The following is a 15,976-nucleotide window of genomic DNA, read 5'->3' as shown; positions in this document are numbered from 1 at the left end:
TTTGTGTGCGTGTGTGTGTGTTTAGTAAAAGATAAGATGAGAAGAAGAGTCGAGAATTTTTTGTCAGAAGCATTTGCAACAGATACGATGATTTTTAAAAAAGGATAGAGAATGGAGCTTTAAAATTCTGCTGGAGGGGATGATTTTGAGGCGTACCAGGTTTGAAATGTTTAATTTCTTCATGGAGCCATAGGCTCAAATCTAGAAAGGGTTGGCTCAGTCCTTCATCATCAAGGTAGGTACATTAAATTCCAAATAAAGAACCTTGTGAGCTTCTCTTTGTGGTCATTAAAATGTCTGTAGTGATTTGTATAAGTAAACACAGGGCTTGATTTGGGTAAAATTACTCTCTTTCTCGCTCTTGCTCAATATGCTGTTTGGCTCTTACCTTTCAGGCCACTGCTGTTCAGTATTTAATTAAGAAAGTGCTTCAGTATGAAGGAGCTAAATAAATGAAAAGTATTTTTACTGTACACTCTACTTAATGGAAACATACTCAATTAATATGGCTGTCTTGTTGGGTTGTCCCCCGCAGAACTGAGTTAGCTAGATAGTGCAAGGTTATTAGCACAGTATTAGCATAAATTCTGCTTAAAAGGTAAGTATTTAACTGGTGCCAGTTTGTTAACTGATGTATAACAACGTGTTATGTTGTGTGTGGAATTGTGAACTCCACTCTGCGGTATGGTCTAGTGGATAGGAAACTGGAATGGGAGATAGGAGACCTGGCTCTATTCCCAAATATGCTACTGACCTGATGTGTGACCTTGGGCACGTCACTTCATCTCTCTGTGTCTCTGTTTGCCTTCTGTTTCCCTTCACATCCTCTGTCTGTCTTATCTATTTGTAAGCACTTTCGGTGGTGGCTATATCTTACGGTGTGTTTGTACAGGGCAGCCTTTAGGCACTACAGTAATACAAGTAATAATTGCAGTACACAAAGTAGAGTCTTCGACTCTGAGGCATCTGAAAGCTACAAATGAGATAATTTTAAAGCTAAGATCCTAGACAACATTCTCAAATACTCTATTTTAAAGCTGATCTTAAAAAAACCCCATACCTGGCTGATTTTAAGTATTTATAACTTGAAAATAATTGACTTGCTACACCCTTGCCTTGGTTTATGCATGACTTAAAAAGCCAGTCAATTCTGAACATTCTGTTGTAGGTATTGTACCGTAACTGACTGCACAAGATAATCTTGTTTGTTTTATATGTGTTAAATTGACAAATTGTTGATGATGAGGATGATGTAAACAGAGAGCTATTTCAAGGCATAAGCACCTGGGGGTGGAGTTTAAGATGAGTTTTCAGCTTTATCTCTATTGTTATTGCTTGAGTGCTTGACTTAACATCTTGTACGCCCTGTGGCCTGAAGCCTACAAGAGAACGGAGGTAATTCTCTCTGATGGTATCTGCTGGAGAGCAAGGGGTGTTGACTGAGTGAGGCAGTACCTCCTTTAAATATCAACTGCAGGTAGTTTGTGGACATTGGGGGATAATTGGATTAAGTTTTGTATTTGGGACACTTATTTTTTAGCATACCCTGTTGGGAACCCACGTGGGCAAAGCCTGGACAATGACTGGTATGAGATCACCTGATGAGAACTGATGTTTGCTGAGGTGGGGTAAAAGGTCCTGGACAGAGCTAAGGGGCAAAAGGAAAGAAGCTCCATTTTCCTGGCTTGGTGCTGGTAAAAGTGCTTTGGGTAGAAGGGACTCTGAGGGGTTTCTAAGACTACTGATTGTCTTGTATCAGAGAGAGCAGAGTAAAAAGCTGTAAGTGCTTTATGTGGCTAGACCTCGCCAGAGATTGCAGTTGTCTAGCCAGTGGCAAACAAAGGTCAGAGACCAGGAGCAGTTCCAATCACCTGAGCAGCAGGCAGAGCATTGCAGCAGTTGGTCCAGCCATAGCAGGCAAAGCAAAGTGGAAGGTGGATTCACCCCCAGGACATAGCTTCCAGCAGGTGAGCAGCAGAATGAGAGCAGAGGAATTCACAGCAATGGTCTATGTCAGCCTAGCAACTCTGGTGAGGCCTCGCTGTCCCAGCTGTTGAAATCCTGACAAGCTAGCAGAACAGGTGGTAGAGCCCCAGAACTTCCATTCTAGAAACAGGAACCCTGATTTTCCTGAACTCCTGGAACCACAAGCTGTGAGTGAGGAAGCTGGGGACCCACAAACTGAGAGTGGGAGGATGGGAGACTGAACAAACTGCATCAGCCATTCAGGGTCCAAATGTTTGGGACTGTGACTTATGCACCCTGAGGTATACGGTGGTGGAAGGTGTTAAACTGTAAATATTTGTCCCAGTTCAAACTGGTCTTCCCCTTTTCTCCACTCCCTTTCCCCAAAGTTCATTTGTTTTAAACCTCTGTGCTTACAAGTGGGTACAGATTTGCTAGGCCAAGTAATCGCAGGGTGCCAGATTACTGGGTAGGGGGGCTTGATTTAAAAAAAAAAAAAAAAGGCGAGGAGACTCCCCTAAACTAAGGACCCTGCCCTTGTTACTGCAGGGGCACTGGCAGAAGGGTTGCCATCGACCTTCCCAGCCCGGCTCCGCCGCAGGCACGCTGCCATGGGCACTCAGAGGGTGGGCGCCTGGCGCTGACCCCTCACCCCTGGCACAGCGGGAGGGGAGCTCTGTGCCCACCAGGGGACGCTGCGGGGCGGCGGTGGGACGCTTCGAATCCTGCCCCGTGCCCATGAGGACGGGCGGGAGCAGCTCGGCCGCCAGACGGCCCCGTAAGCCGCAGGCACGAGCTGGCTGGAGCCGCCACCCCGATCCCCTCAGGCGCCCCCCGGCCGCAGCTGGCCCCACCTCTCCACCCCCCCGGCCTGGCCCGCCACGCTGCCTTTCCCTGGTCAGTGCCACTCCCGCCCCTGCCCTGCCCCCCAAGGCCAGAGCCGCCTCCTCCTCCCCCCCCGGAGGAGCCGCCGCCGTGTTCTTCCTCCCGAATGACACGGCAGGAGCCCGCGCCCTCCAGACATGCTGTGCGCTGCCCGCGCCTGCAGCGCTGCACGGGGGGCTGCCGAGCCTGCAGGCACCAGCTGCCGCCGCCGCTGCTGAGCCGCCACTTCAGCAGGAACAGGCAGCCCCAAGGCCGGGGACAGTCCGTGTCTCTGGGCTCGGCTCAGCCCAGCCCGCCTGCTTGGAGCCCCGCTGCAGCAGCGGCACCTTGTGATCGCCTGCCGAGTTAGGGGCACCTCGCCAGCCTCTGCTGCTGCTGCTGGGGTGTGGGCTCGCCCTGTCCTTCCCCTTTCCCTATCACCTGCCGCGCTCGGAAGGCAGCGATCCCCAGCAGAAAGTTCAGCAATGCAGGAAGTTTGGGGGCAGCTCGGAGAGTAGCTCAGGGGCTTTTGACTCAGCATCCAAAAAAAAAAACCAAAACAAAACCCCACCCCACCCCATAGGGGGAAAGAGGTGAGGGGGGGGGGCTTCCTTGGAGGAGGCAGCCGGGTTTCTTTGGGCAGATACGGTCCCCCTCACAGCGGATCCCAATGCAACTGTCCGTCCGCCTCCTTCTCTACGTTGTAGTCTGTGCAAACTTTTGCAGCCGTCAGGGCACCTCTGCCCAGAGCGGATCTATAAAAGCCTTGCGATCCTCTAATCTCAAGCGAGATGGTAAGTGGCTCTCTTGTTTTTTATCACTAGCATTTACAGGACTCAAGCAAACCCAGCGGCGAATCCCCAACCCCGCTCCCCTCCATCACCTGCCCCGTTCGCTTTCAGACGTACACCTACTGGGAGCCCTCGTCTCTGTACGCTGTACCTAGTGCGTTGCGTGGATAGCTTACTGGGGCTTAATGGACATTACTGAGCCTAACCCTATGCATAGCTTGGCTTGGTAGAGAGAACGAACATCTCTCCAGGCGGAGGTGTTGGACTAAGAGATGAGAGTTGTCCGATCCGCTCTTCCCCCTCCTCTCCCCATGCTGTTTGAGTGTGGCGCTCCCACTGCAGCATTTTGTAATCACCTGTAATTCCTCGTGTCCCGGGACGCCCAGGAACAACTGAGGGAAAGAAAAGAACCGCTGCAAACTTCTCAGGGTAACTTCAGGGGGCATTCCAAGGGCTCACTGGCTCAGGGGACCTGCACTGTTAGTTTTGTATGTTCCACCCTGTGACTTGTCTCTAGATTGTAAGCTCTCAGGAGTAGGGACCTTGCATTCTTTGCTGTGTAGAGTACCCAGCCTGTATTGGGTGCTGCTGAAGACAAACAATAATTCTAGTCTGAGTTTTTGCTTCTTTTTGTGTCAGTGGCATTAGCTGATTCAATGACCGTAAGCTACCTAAAGCTGACTGGCTCTTCTTCAAAACCCCTGCCTTGGGGTGGTCTGATTTTTATAAACACTTTAGATGAGAAGAATTGAATAGTTTGATTTTAAGATTTTCTTGTTGGATGGTTTTGTTTATTTTTGAACCATGCAGCTGAACTAGTGGCTCCTCTTTAATAGACTCTCCTGTAAGATTCCCACACCCAAGTTGTGTATGTCTGTGGCTTTTTCCTTTGAGAGGGGGACAAGGAAGATAAGGGAGGAAGAATGCAACAAGCAGCAAATGAAACCCAAACCCCAAATGTGAATACAACTAGTGCTATTGTTGCCGCTTCAGGGGTTTCCAGCTGCAAACAGCTGTGGCACACCTCTCCACAGCTGCTATTTGCTGCTGGAAGCCCTTAAGGCAGTAGCATCTCTAAAAGGTTTTGGGAAAGGCAGGGCTGTATCAAGCGTCCCATTGTGGGACTTTTCTTATGCAGTCCCCCCTCCGCCCCCCGTAATGGATTCCTTCAAATTAGCTGCTTTTTTAAAGTGCCTCCTGCCCTAGGCACTTGTTACCCATTCTTTTTCTAGAGGCCACTTGTGCAAACAGGGAATGGTGGCGGCAGCTTTTTCCAGAAGTCTGTAGTTACAACCCTTGGAAGATGTGCCCCGCCCTATGTGTCCACAGTATCATAGTGAGACACTTGATCCCCAACTAACTGCCCCTTCTTCCAGTGATCTGGTTGAAGGTAATAATGTGCATCTATCAAGAAAAGCAGCTGCCCTTTCTGAAGGTGCTCATGTGACTCTAGAGTCATCAAGTGATGAATGTTCGTAGGAATGTGCCACTGAAGGAAATTTAGTGAACCCTGCTGGTTCGTAATAAAAAGATAATAATGGCAAAATCTCCTGGTTTGGGAAAGGTAGTTAGTTTCCTGACTGGGATGCCACAGTCTTTTGGACTGTTGCCTCTCATGTAGTTTTGAGTATGAAGTCCTGCTTTTAAACATTCCATTCTAGCTTCTTGCTGATAGAAATCCAAGAATGCAGGCAGACAGTTCTTTCTAAAAAAAAAAAAATGAACAGAAGTTAAGATGACAACCTCTTTCAGTTGGCTGAATTCTTTATAGGCCGATCTTTAATATTCATTTTCTAATATATCCAAGATCATGCTTTTTTATGAGTTAGTTTTTATTTTTCGTTGTGTCTTGAAGTGAAGTGAAGTTTTACTCAATTTGGGGAAATATTTAGTTTTGACTTTGGGACCATAAACCTTGTAATCTTTTGTATCCATCAGATGGTCACCACAAGAAGCCCTGGAGAAAAGTTTAGGCCTCTTCTGTAGAGCTAGGAAAATGGGTCCCAGAGGAGGAAAAAAGCATATAACTGAAACTATTTCTATCCCTGAAATCTAATGCACTCATTCATTTTATTAAAAATAGTGTGTTTATAATAAAGACACACACCCAGTGATTTCACTGAAACTGTTGATCATTTTATTAAGCTTCATATTCTTTTTGTCTGCTCATTTCTCATCTTAAAAAGTATAGAATGGCCAACTATCGCTGAACTGTGCTAACAAGGCAGCTTACTTATTCAACTCACACCCCAAACAGCATCTTCAGGGGAACTCCCTGAAATAATTTACCTAAAACCTCTTAAAATAATCCTCTTTTCACATGGACAATAGGTGGAGTTTAGTGACTGATGGTATGCAGCTCGTTTTCTCCCAAGCTTATGATCAGCTTGAGAATAGATCATTTTTCCCCAAGTGAAAAAACCCTGTATAGGTTGGCACTGCCACAGTTTCTCATCTTGGGAATTTCTGAGGGAAAGAAATAGTGTGTGTGAAAAGATTAGGAAATTGCTTTCCGGTCAACTTGGATGACTTGACCTGAAGATTAATCTTGGTACCTGTAAGGCTGGCTCCCATTGAAGTCAATGAGTCTGTTAATTGACTTCAGCGTGAGTGGGCTCTTTTTTGAAAGCACTAAGTGTATATGAAGTTGCATGTTTACGATTGTAGCCTACTGGCCAGCCCTGCACAGGTGCAGAGGGGTGGGAGAGCACAAGGAATCTCTCTCTCCCTTGTGCACCCACACAAAAGCCAGACACAATTGCAGACTGCTCTTCCTTGGTACTCCTGCTGGGGTTACCTACGTGAGTAGTGGTAAGAAGGGAATGGCCAGTAGAGTTGTCCGTAGAGGGGGAGTTCACACTGTGTCTTTTACAGGGTGTAACTGCAACTATGTGCCGCTATAGTCTGAAAAGCTCCAGGACGTGCTGTTCTTCCACAAGGCACAATGCATCCTGGTGCTGCTGCTGGGGTAGGGCAGCTGTGTGCGCCCCTTCTTCCCCCCCGCCCCCCCCCCCCCCCCCCCCCGGCCTCAACAAGCAGGCCAGTGACTAACAGGCCAGATTGTACTCAAATGTTTATCAACAGAATTATTGCTTGAGCTTGTTAACTAAGCTCCTGTTTATGAAGCCAAAGGACATGAGTTACATTCCAAATGGATGCAATTAGCTGACAAGCATGGTGGCTGTCTGTAAGTCGCTACAAATACTTTTGTGTGCTGTTTTATTTTTTTAACTTGGTTTGGTCTGAAGTGGTGCTATGCAATAGCATTATAGATCTGTGGTTTGCACAGCTGAACTGAAGGTGGGCCGTATTTATTTTTCTCTGCAAATAATTTCATGAGTGATAACTATGAAGCACATGGTTACATTGGTGTTAAAAATGTTGCAATGCTGCTTTTCAAAGTACACCACAGAGACAAAACCTAAGGCAATATAATGCCCAGGGTAGACCATTTTGATGTTGTAGAATTAGAGATGTCTAGACAGGAATCTAGGTCTTTTGATGTTTGAAAAAAATCCAGATTGGAGGTTGCTAGACCACTGACAATCTGTGCTTTTATTTTTTTGTTTAAACAAAAACCCCCTACATCCTTTGGATTACAGTTGTCAGTGACCTCAAGCAGAATGAACTAGCAATATTGAATGTGCCTAGTATGGAGACTCAATGTATCTTTTTACCAAAGAGGTTTGCTTTGGTCCAGTGCAAGATTCCAGAGTGTCTTCTTTTAGCCTGAAAGAAGTCAGCTTATGTGTAAATTGCTCTTAGCTAAGTCTGAGGTGAATTTCGACAAAAACAAATAGATGAAGGGCAGCACTTAACATTTTTAGAAATTGAATAACTATCAATCCAAACCAGACAGTGCTTCCTGCTAAGGATGTTAAGAATATAAAAGACCTATTTAAAGGCCACATCCTTGTGACTCCTTTGTCCTCTTGAAAGGACAGGTGTTGATGATGACTCAGCGGCCCAGTTTAGCAAAAATCATTTTTATTTATTTATTTTTTAAATTACAGTAGTTTGGGGTTGCCTACACTAGTTATTGTGCACCTGGTGATATTTATTTAACATGTTGTTAGACTCTTCATAGACAATCCATTGAAGATAGAAATTGACACAAGGTGGGCTTTCAGGACTGGACCTTTATCTTCTCTGTTTCAGTGTCCCCATCTGTAGTGTACAGATATTACCACCCACCTAGCACAGCTATAGTGTGCTTTTTGTAAAGGGATTTAAAGATTAAATGTGCTAAATAATAATACTTAGTACCTATTTATTACTTTGTAATGTATATGTCTCACAACTACAGGTTGCTTACTCCCAGATCGTTGCTATTTCTCTGGACTTAGGGTAGGGTGACCAGACAGCAACTATGAAAAATCAGGACAGGGGGTGGGGGGAGTAATAGGTGCCTATATAAGACAAAGCCCCAAATATCAGGATTGTATCTATAAAATCGGGACATCTATTCACCCTAACTTAGGGTGACCAGCCATCCTGAATGTATGTGTGTGGGGGGGAAAGACGGTCTCAGAAATGCAGAGTTCAAGTCCTGGTGCCGAGTTGAATGACTCCAGGACAGCATTTGTCCTGGCTTCCTTGCAGCACTGCTCCATGCCTGTCCGAGGTTCAGGGGTGGCGCCAGCCTCTTCTGGGTGGGACGGGCTGAGCTGGGCCTTAGCTCCCCCTCACCATGAGGTCCTGCCCTTCCTCCTCTTCCCCTGAGGTCCCACTCCCTAGCCAGGCCAGAAGCCTGAGTCAGGCCAAGGTAAGAGCGGCCCAGGGAGCCCAGGCCACTGTGGGGAGCCCCAAACCCTCCACCTGTTCTGGGGGGAGGAAGGGGATAGACACTGGCTGGGGGCTGCTCTTGGGCACCCAGCACCCCACCCAGAGCAGGTGGAGGGTCTGGGCTCCCCATAGCAGCCCGAGGGCTCCCTTGGTTTCTCTTACCATGGCCCAGATCCAGCAACTGGTCTGGCTAGGGGGCAGGGCCTCAGGGAGAAGAAAAGGCTCAAGGGGTGTGTGTGTGACATTCCCCTGGTGTTATCTGGACTGGTGATCTGTTAGGTCACTCCAATCCTCGACTCTGGGAGCCAGCCTTACCCTGCTCTGCTCTGAGAGCCCCCACTCCTGGGCTGTTCATGCAGAGCCTCTGGCATGTAAGCTGCTAGAATTGTGCAATCAACTGACACTAGCCAATATCTCCGGTTCCAGACACAACCAATGTTCCCTCTAATTTTTGACAGGCCAAGTGCACAAAAATTTCTTCTGTGCAAATTGTTGTGCTTCTGTGCAAATTTTTGTGCACGCAGTGTTTTGCCATGTGCAAGGGGTTTAGGATCTGTGTGCTCGCTTACACGTGCACAGCTTAGGGAACAGTGGCACAACCTTAACAATCTCAGTCTTGAAGCATCCAGCGGGCATAACATATAAGCTTGCAGTGTCCAGAGTTTGTCAATTTAACAAAGAAACTGATATGCACCAGGCTTGTTATCCCAAGGGAAATCTCTGACATGCTTCAAACCAAATGCACTGTTTCAGGTAGAATAAACAAAAATTTAACTATAAAAGATATAGTCATTTAAAATCTAAGTCAAAGCACAATAAGTCAGATTTGGTCAAATGAAATAAAAGCAAACGCATTCTAAGCTGCTCAGTTCCCTTACAAACTTAGATGCTTCTCACCACAGGCTGGCTAGTTGCCCTTCTGCCAGGCTCTCCCCTTTGATCAGCGCTTCAGTCACTTGGTGTTATTGTCTGTGTAGATGGAGGTGGGAGAGAGAGGAAGAGCATGGCAAACTTCTCTCCCTTTTACCATGTTATTTCTTCTCTCTTGGCTTTGCTCCTCACCCCTTTCAGGATCAGGTGACCATTACCTCATCGTAATCCCAAACTGACCAAAGGAAAGGGGGTTACTCACTCGAGTCCAACAGAGCCTTTGTTGCTGCCTATGCCAGTGTCCTTTATTCCTGTGAGGTTGGGCTGGGTTTGTCCCATACATGCCCCAATGAGGTGTGAACTGCCCCTCTGCTCTTGGAGAGTTTTTGCCTGGGCTTGTTTTAAGCCATGAGGACACATTTTCAGCATCATAACTATATACATGAGATTACAACCTATAACAACAATGCTCAGTGCATCATGAGCCTTCTGAAGACACCGGACATGACTAACTTTGCACTGGATACCACACAATCATATTATAAGGATGAACATGGGGGTGCAGGGTGTTCCCTTGAGGTACAGAACATCACAGTGGGGACTCAGGGAAGAGGAGGGGCAGGGACAGGGCCACAGAGGGAGGTGGGGCTCCTGCATTTGTCCCACTTTTGCCTTTTCAAAAGGTGGTCACCCTCCCTGAACTCTTTCCTACTTCCCTTCTCTATCTTCTGGCCCCCTCCTCTTTGTTTACCAGCCCAAAGTTCTTCCTCCTAGGGAGTAAGTCTGACTGCTCCCTTTCCTGGGCTTCTCACCAGACACCGTAACCTCAAACACACCTCTTTTCTTCCAGGGAGAGACTGCTTCCCTGCTGTACCCGTACTGTCTCAGCTTCATACCTTTATATAGATCCCACCTGCTCCTTCCCAGCTGAGCTCTCTCTTCCGTTAGGCTTTATTGAGCCCTGGCTCTCCTCCAGGTGTGGCATTTCAAGTTAATTGACCTAATTTAACCTCCTCTGCATTGTGTGGGGTGAACACCCCATCACAGCATGTAACAGAAATTTAAGTGTATCTAATTATCTGTTATGAGAAAGCATTTTTAAAGGTCCTCTCAATGTCAATATGTGTATCAGATATTAAATACCAAAGTTTAAAGAACATACCGACAAACCAGAATGGAACAGAGCAACCTATTGTTCAACCGTTTCAATAAGATAATAGGCTTGGGGCATGGCATCAAATTCTGCTGTCATACATACTGGCGTAAACTGGAATGTTTAGTGTAGTTGAGAGAAGACTCAATCTAGTACATTTCATTGAGTATTTATGTAATGAAAGTTTAGGTATGCAACATGACATGACTACTTTTTAAAGGACCCTGGTAATATGAAATCTAAGTTGTTAAAAAGAAGAAAAATGGAAAAAAGAGCTAAAAGTAGTTTCAAGTACTTTCTTCACTTATCCCTGAGATCCACTGAGCAATCTTGTGGCTTTTAGAAAAAATATTTGTCTAATAATCTCTATCAATTTTAAGGTTTCAGAGTAGCAGCCGTGTTAGTCTGTATCTGCAAAAAGAAAAGGAGTACTTGTGGCACCTTAGAGACTAACAAATTTATTTGAGCATAAGCTTTCGTGAGCTACAGCTCACTTCATCGGATGTAGTGAGCTGTAGCTCACAAAAGAGTATGCTCAAATAAATTTGTTAGTCTCTAAGGTGCCACAAGCACTCCTTTTATCAATTTTAAGAATCTTAGCCATTACCTGTAATAATAATAAAACATTAAACTCAAGTATAACTTGTCTGTCAGTTGCTGGTGTCTCTACCTACATAATTAACTGTTTGGGCTAAAGAACAAGGGAAGTTACAGGGAAATCATAACTCTGACTCAGCAGCAATCAATATGATGGAGTTCTTCAAAGAGCCTGCAAATGTGTTTTCTCAAATAGATTTATAGCACATAGTGGGAAGATATTTCCACTGGAGACTTTCCAAATGGTGTCTGAATTACAGTACTTCTAACTGTTGAAACATATTGAATTATATTATTGGTAATAACCTTAAAAACTGACTTTGAAAACCTGCTCATTGTTTTTTTTTTCTTAGTTGATAGAAATTGAACTTCATTGTTTTTAAATTCTAAAATGATGGCTTTTTTGGCCCAAATCCTGCCCTTCGAGAATGTTCTGTAAGTGACCTGTGAAGAGACATAAATGGGAAAATCACAGGGAATTATTAAGACCCTGATCTTGCAAAGGCATTCATGTACTTATCTTTCAGCATATTAGAACCCAGTGAGCCAGATATACTATGGATCTGTGACAATGAATCTATGAAAACATACACCAGCAGAGGATCTGGTCCACTGAAACTAATTGCATTCTTGAAGTTAAGCCTGTGTATGAATGTTTGCAGGATCAGTACCTGCATTTTTATATTCTATAGCATGTAAATGAGGCGGGAGGGAAGCGGGAAGGGTAAGAATAAGTGTTATGGTGGTTTACAAAAAATAGTATTGAAGTTAGAACAAAACTGCAGTTCTGTTTTTTCAGAGAGCAGCAAAAACTTAGAATAACATTTTTGAAAGCTCCAGTGGAAAAGTGAATCGTATGATAAATATTTGTTTTGAACTATTCAAAGCAGTTGTCATCCTGTTTGCATGGTTATATGCTCTTATTGGCACTGGAACTTAAGGTATTTGAGTTGAAAGTAAAATTTATTTTTAAAGAAGTTGCTTGACAACTTTCCAGGTTGCAAGTGGCAAAAGTGGAGACTGCACTTTGATGTTTAAAACATTATTTGGTGAAAAAACTAATGTTTGTTTAAAACAACAAGGAATTTACAGTAAAAGAGGGAGTCCAAGACAAGTAATCTTGCAGTGAAATAATACACAGATTCAGGACATTGCACTGCTGGCTCATTTTTACCAGGCCAAACATAAACCTTACCTAAAAGGAGCAAAACTGCAAAAATACATATTACTTATATAGTAAAAAGTATCTTCAGGGATTGGATTTTCATTTCACTAATAATATATGTACAAAAGGTGCAGTAGAGTATTTATCATGCTGTTGAATTTTCATATTTGTGGTGGAATTAGCTATACAAAAATGCATTATACATAACTGCAGCAAACCAGAGTACAAGAAAATTCCCATTCATAACAAATGAAATTCCTAATACTTAGATTTTAAATTCTTCCGTGGATGCACCGTATCTCCATACTTTTCTGTAGAGTACATTGTGCTGTAGGTGAGACCCTCAGCAAAGGTCCCACATGAGGCCTATACGCCATTTAAATCTTAAGTGGGACTTAAGAGGTGCACTGGCTCTGTGCTGGCCCTCTGCAAAGCCAGGAATCTCACACCTTATGTGTTTAAAAAAAACCCCAACCTAACATTTTAGCATAGAAACAAGTTAAAGTAGATCAGTTAAACTGCATCACACAAAGATCCCCCTACTTAAAATCTAGCCATCAGAGTGTAAATAAGAGCTTTATTCCCCCACGTTGTGACAGATTTTCCGAGGAAGGGACTGTGACGGTGCCCCCCATAAGGCTTTATGGAAATATACTTATGAAAGTATCTATGACATAACTAGAATGTGTTTTATGCTACATATGCCATGTAACATATCTCTGTAAAGGTTATGATCTACTAAGTCTATTAATCCTATTTGTATGCACCTATCATTTTTGTATTCGAAGTTATGAATATTGGCTGCATACTTGTTTGATTCTGAATAGGTTTTAGTGAAGCAGTTGTTCAGCTTCCTGAGAAAAGACTGTTCTCAGTAAGTGCCCAATCAAGAAGCCCTTAAGCCAACAATGAACTTGGAGATGCCAATCCACATCTGGGCTTTCCCAGGAAAGTGGCTTGGTTGGTAAGGAACTCAGTCATGCATGGACATGTGACTTGCCCCGGTGACTCCAAAACTCCATTTTGTAGCTGGACTTTGCATAGGAGAGAGGAGGGGGTCTCCACCCACAAGAGAGAGTCTATTTAAGAACATGGGAGACCCCTCCGTTTTGTCTTCAGCTGGCTAAAGAGAGAACCTCTCCACCCCCAAAGATACCTGAAAGAAACTGGAACAAAGGACAGTAACTACAAGGGGTGTGAGTGATTGCTGGACCCAGACTAGAAGGAGATTAGTCTGTAAAAGAAAGCTTACTGGAACTGGTGAGGTTTTTATCTGTATTCAGTTTTCTTACCGTACTAGACATAGACTTGCATGTTTTATTTTATTTTGCTTGGTAATTCACTTTGTTCTGTCTGTTACTATTTGGAACCACTTAAATCCTACTTCCTGTATTTAATAAAATCACTTTTTTTTTTTTTTTTACTCTGCACATGTCCTTGTTGAACCTCATCAGATTTCTTTTGGCCCAATCCTCTAATTTGTCTAGGTCCCTCTGTATCCTATCCCTATCCTCCAGCGCATCTACCTCTCCTCCCAGTTTAGTGTCATCTGCAAACTTGCTGAGGGTGCAATCCACACCATCCTCCAGATCATTAGTGAAGATATTGAACAAAACTGGCCCCAGGACCGACCCTTGGGGCACTCCATTTGATACCGGCTGCCAACTAGACATGGAGCCATTGATCACTATCCATTGAGCCCGACAATCTAGCCAGCTTTCTATCCACCTTATAGTCCATTCATCCAGCCCATACTTCTTTAACTTGCTGGCAAGAATACTATGGGAGACTGTGTCAAAAGCTTTGCAAAAGTCAAGGAACAACACGTCCACTGTTTTCCCCTCATCCACAGAGCCAGTTATCTCGTCATAGAAGGCAATTAGATTAGTCAGGCATGACTTGCCCTTGGTGAATCCATGCTGACTGTTCCTGATCACTTTCCTCTCGTGTAAGTGCTTCAGAATTGATTCCTTGAGGACCTGCTCCATGATTTTTCCAGGGACTGAGGTGAGGCTGACTGGCCTGTAGTTCCCAGGATCATCCTCCTTCCCTTTTTTAAAGATGGGCACTACATTAGCCTTTTTCCAGTCGTCCGGGACTTCCCCTGATCGCCAAGAGTCTTCAAAGATAATGGCCAATGGCTCTGCAATCACATCCGCCAACTCCTTTAGCGCTCTCAGATACACTGCATCCGGCCCCATGAACTTGTGCTCGTCCAGCTTTTCTAAATAGTCCCGAACCACTTCTTTCTCCACAGAGGGCTGGTCACCTCCTCCCCATGCTGTGCTGCTCAGAGCAGCAGTCTGGGAGCTGACCTTGTTCATGAAGACAGAGGCAAAAAAAAGCATTGAGTACATTAGCTTTTTCCACATCCTCTGTCACTAGGTTGCCTCCCTCATTCAGTGAGGGGCCCACACGTTCCTTGACTTTCTTCTTGTTGCTAACATACCTGAAGAAACCCTTCTTGTTACTCTTAACATCTCTTGCTAGCTGCAACTCCAGGTGTGATTAGGCCTTCCTGATTTCACTCCTGCATGCCCGAACAATATTTTTATACTCTTCCCTGGTAATTTGTCCAATCTTCCACTTCTTGTAAGCTTCTTCTTTGTGTTTAAGATCAGCAAGGATTTCACTGTTAAGCCAAGCTGGTCGCCTGCCATGTTTACTATTCTTTCTACACATCGGGATGGTTTGTCCCTGTAACCTCAATAAGGATTCAGTACTTCAGCTGCATTCCCAGCTGATAACTGTACCTGTAAGACAGGAGAAAAACCAAGGCCATTAGGGCAAATAACTGCTCCAAAGGCACTCTGGAGGATGAAGATGACAGACAGTATCCTTCCCCTCCCCATGTCCATCAAGTCACCCTTCCTAATAGGAATAAGTGATGTGTAGAGTGGCAGTACACTCTCTCCAAAAGCTACAGTAACCCCTCTGGTCTCAACTCAGAGGAGCACAAGGGTTGCTGGTGGTGGGGGAGCTGTATTGCAAGGGGTAAAGTATGAAAAAGAGCCATATCTCAGCATATATCCTGACACAGTTTTGCACAGTAAATGAATCCCTTGGTTTCTAGATGCCTGTCTGAAAGTTGATTTCTTTTTGGTTGGTGGGTGGAATTAAAATGGCCAAAGAAACCAGCAAAAGCTTCCATCCTGGTGCCTGTTCCTTTGCATGTGTCTGGAGTCTGGTTGTATCCTGTAGCATAAAGAAATTCAAGAAGGCAGCAAGGAACACATCACATTGCCTTATATAGACTGGATTAGATTTATAGGCTTTTAAATAAATACTTAAAGAGATTTTGTAAGAACTTGAATTGCGTCTCCTTTCACCTACCTACTAGGATCTCAGGTCAATATTTTCCCCACAAGCCTTAGTGAAACAAACGCAGCTCGCGACATTTCATTTTTGAAATGTCAACAACTCTCACCGGAGAAATATAGAACTCTGAATGCAGGTCTTGTCAGGTAAATTACCTTTCAGGTTACTTAAAAAGTTGATGATCAGAATATTGGCTGTGTAAAAAGTGTTGCCTTATTTCTCATGAACTGAGAGAGAGAGAAATGTATCGTACATATTTACTGTGCTTTTGCAGTGGAGTAGTTTAAAATTCAAGTATAAATTATTGTTTGGAAAATGTAACTTTCTAGCGTTTTATTTTCAAAAAGGTGCCACTGGCAGGTTGGCCAGACCAGAACAATAGTACCAAGCAACTAACTATCCAGTTTTCCTCTTATGGTGGTGACTGTGCTACCACAGCCCAACAGTAGCTGCTTCTGTTTTTCGTAC

At 44.5% G+C, this 15,976-nt stretch overlaps 1 protein-coding gene across 4 annotated transcripts in view; it reads left to right on the top strand.

Annotated features, from left to right (window-relative positions):
- Positions 1–2,643: 2,643 nt before the first annotated feature.
- The window catches only part of PDGFD (platelet derived growth factor D), a 188,367-nt gene continuing 175,034 nt past the window's right edge, over positions 2,644–15,976 (top strand). The window contains exon 1 of one of the 4 annotated variants that reach the window (XM_007059671.4): positions 2,644–3,623. In XM_007059671.4, the coding sequence (XP_007059733.2) occupies positions 3,500–3,623 (124 nt within the window). In that variant the 5' untranslated portion in view covers positions 2,644–3,499. The remainder of the gene's footprint in view (positions 3,624–15,976) is intronic. The other 3 variants (XM_043529657.1, XM_027822159.3, XM_007059672.4) reach the window with 3 other exon arrangements.

The sequence above is a fragment of the Chelonia mydas genome, chromosome 1 (assembly GCF_015237465.2).
Source record: "Chelonia mydas isolate rCheMyd1 chromosome 1, rCheMyd1.pri.v2, whole genome shotgun sequence".
NCBI lineage: Eukaryota > Metazoa > Chordata > Testudines > Cheloniidae > Chelonia > Chelonia mydas.
The sequence above is the reverse complement of the archived record's forward strand: the minus strand, read 5'-3'. Positions and strand labels throughout refer to the sequence as shown.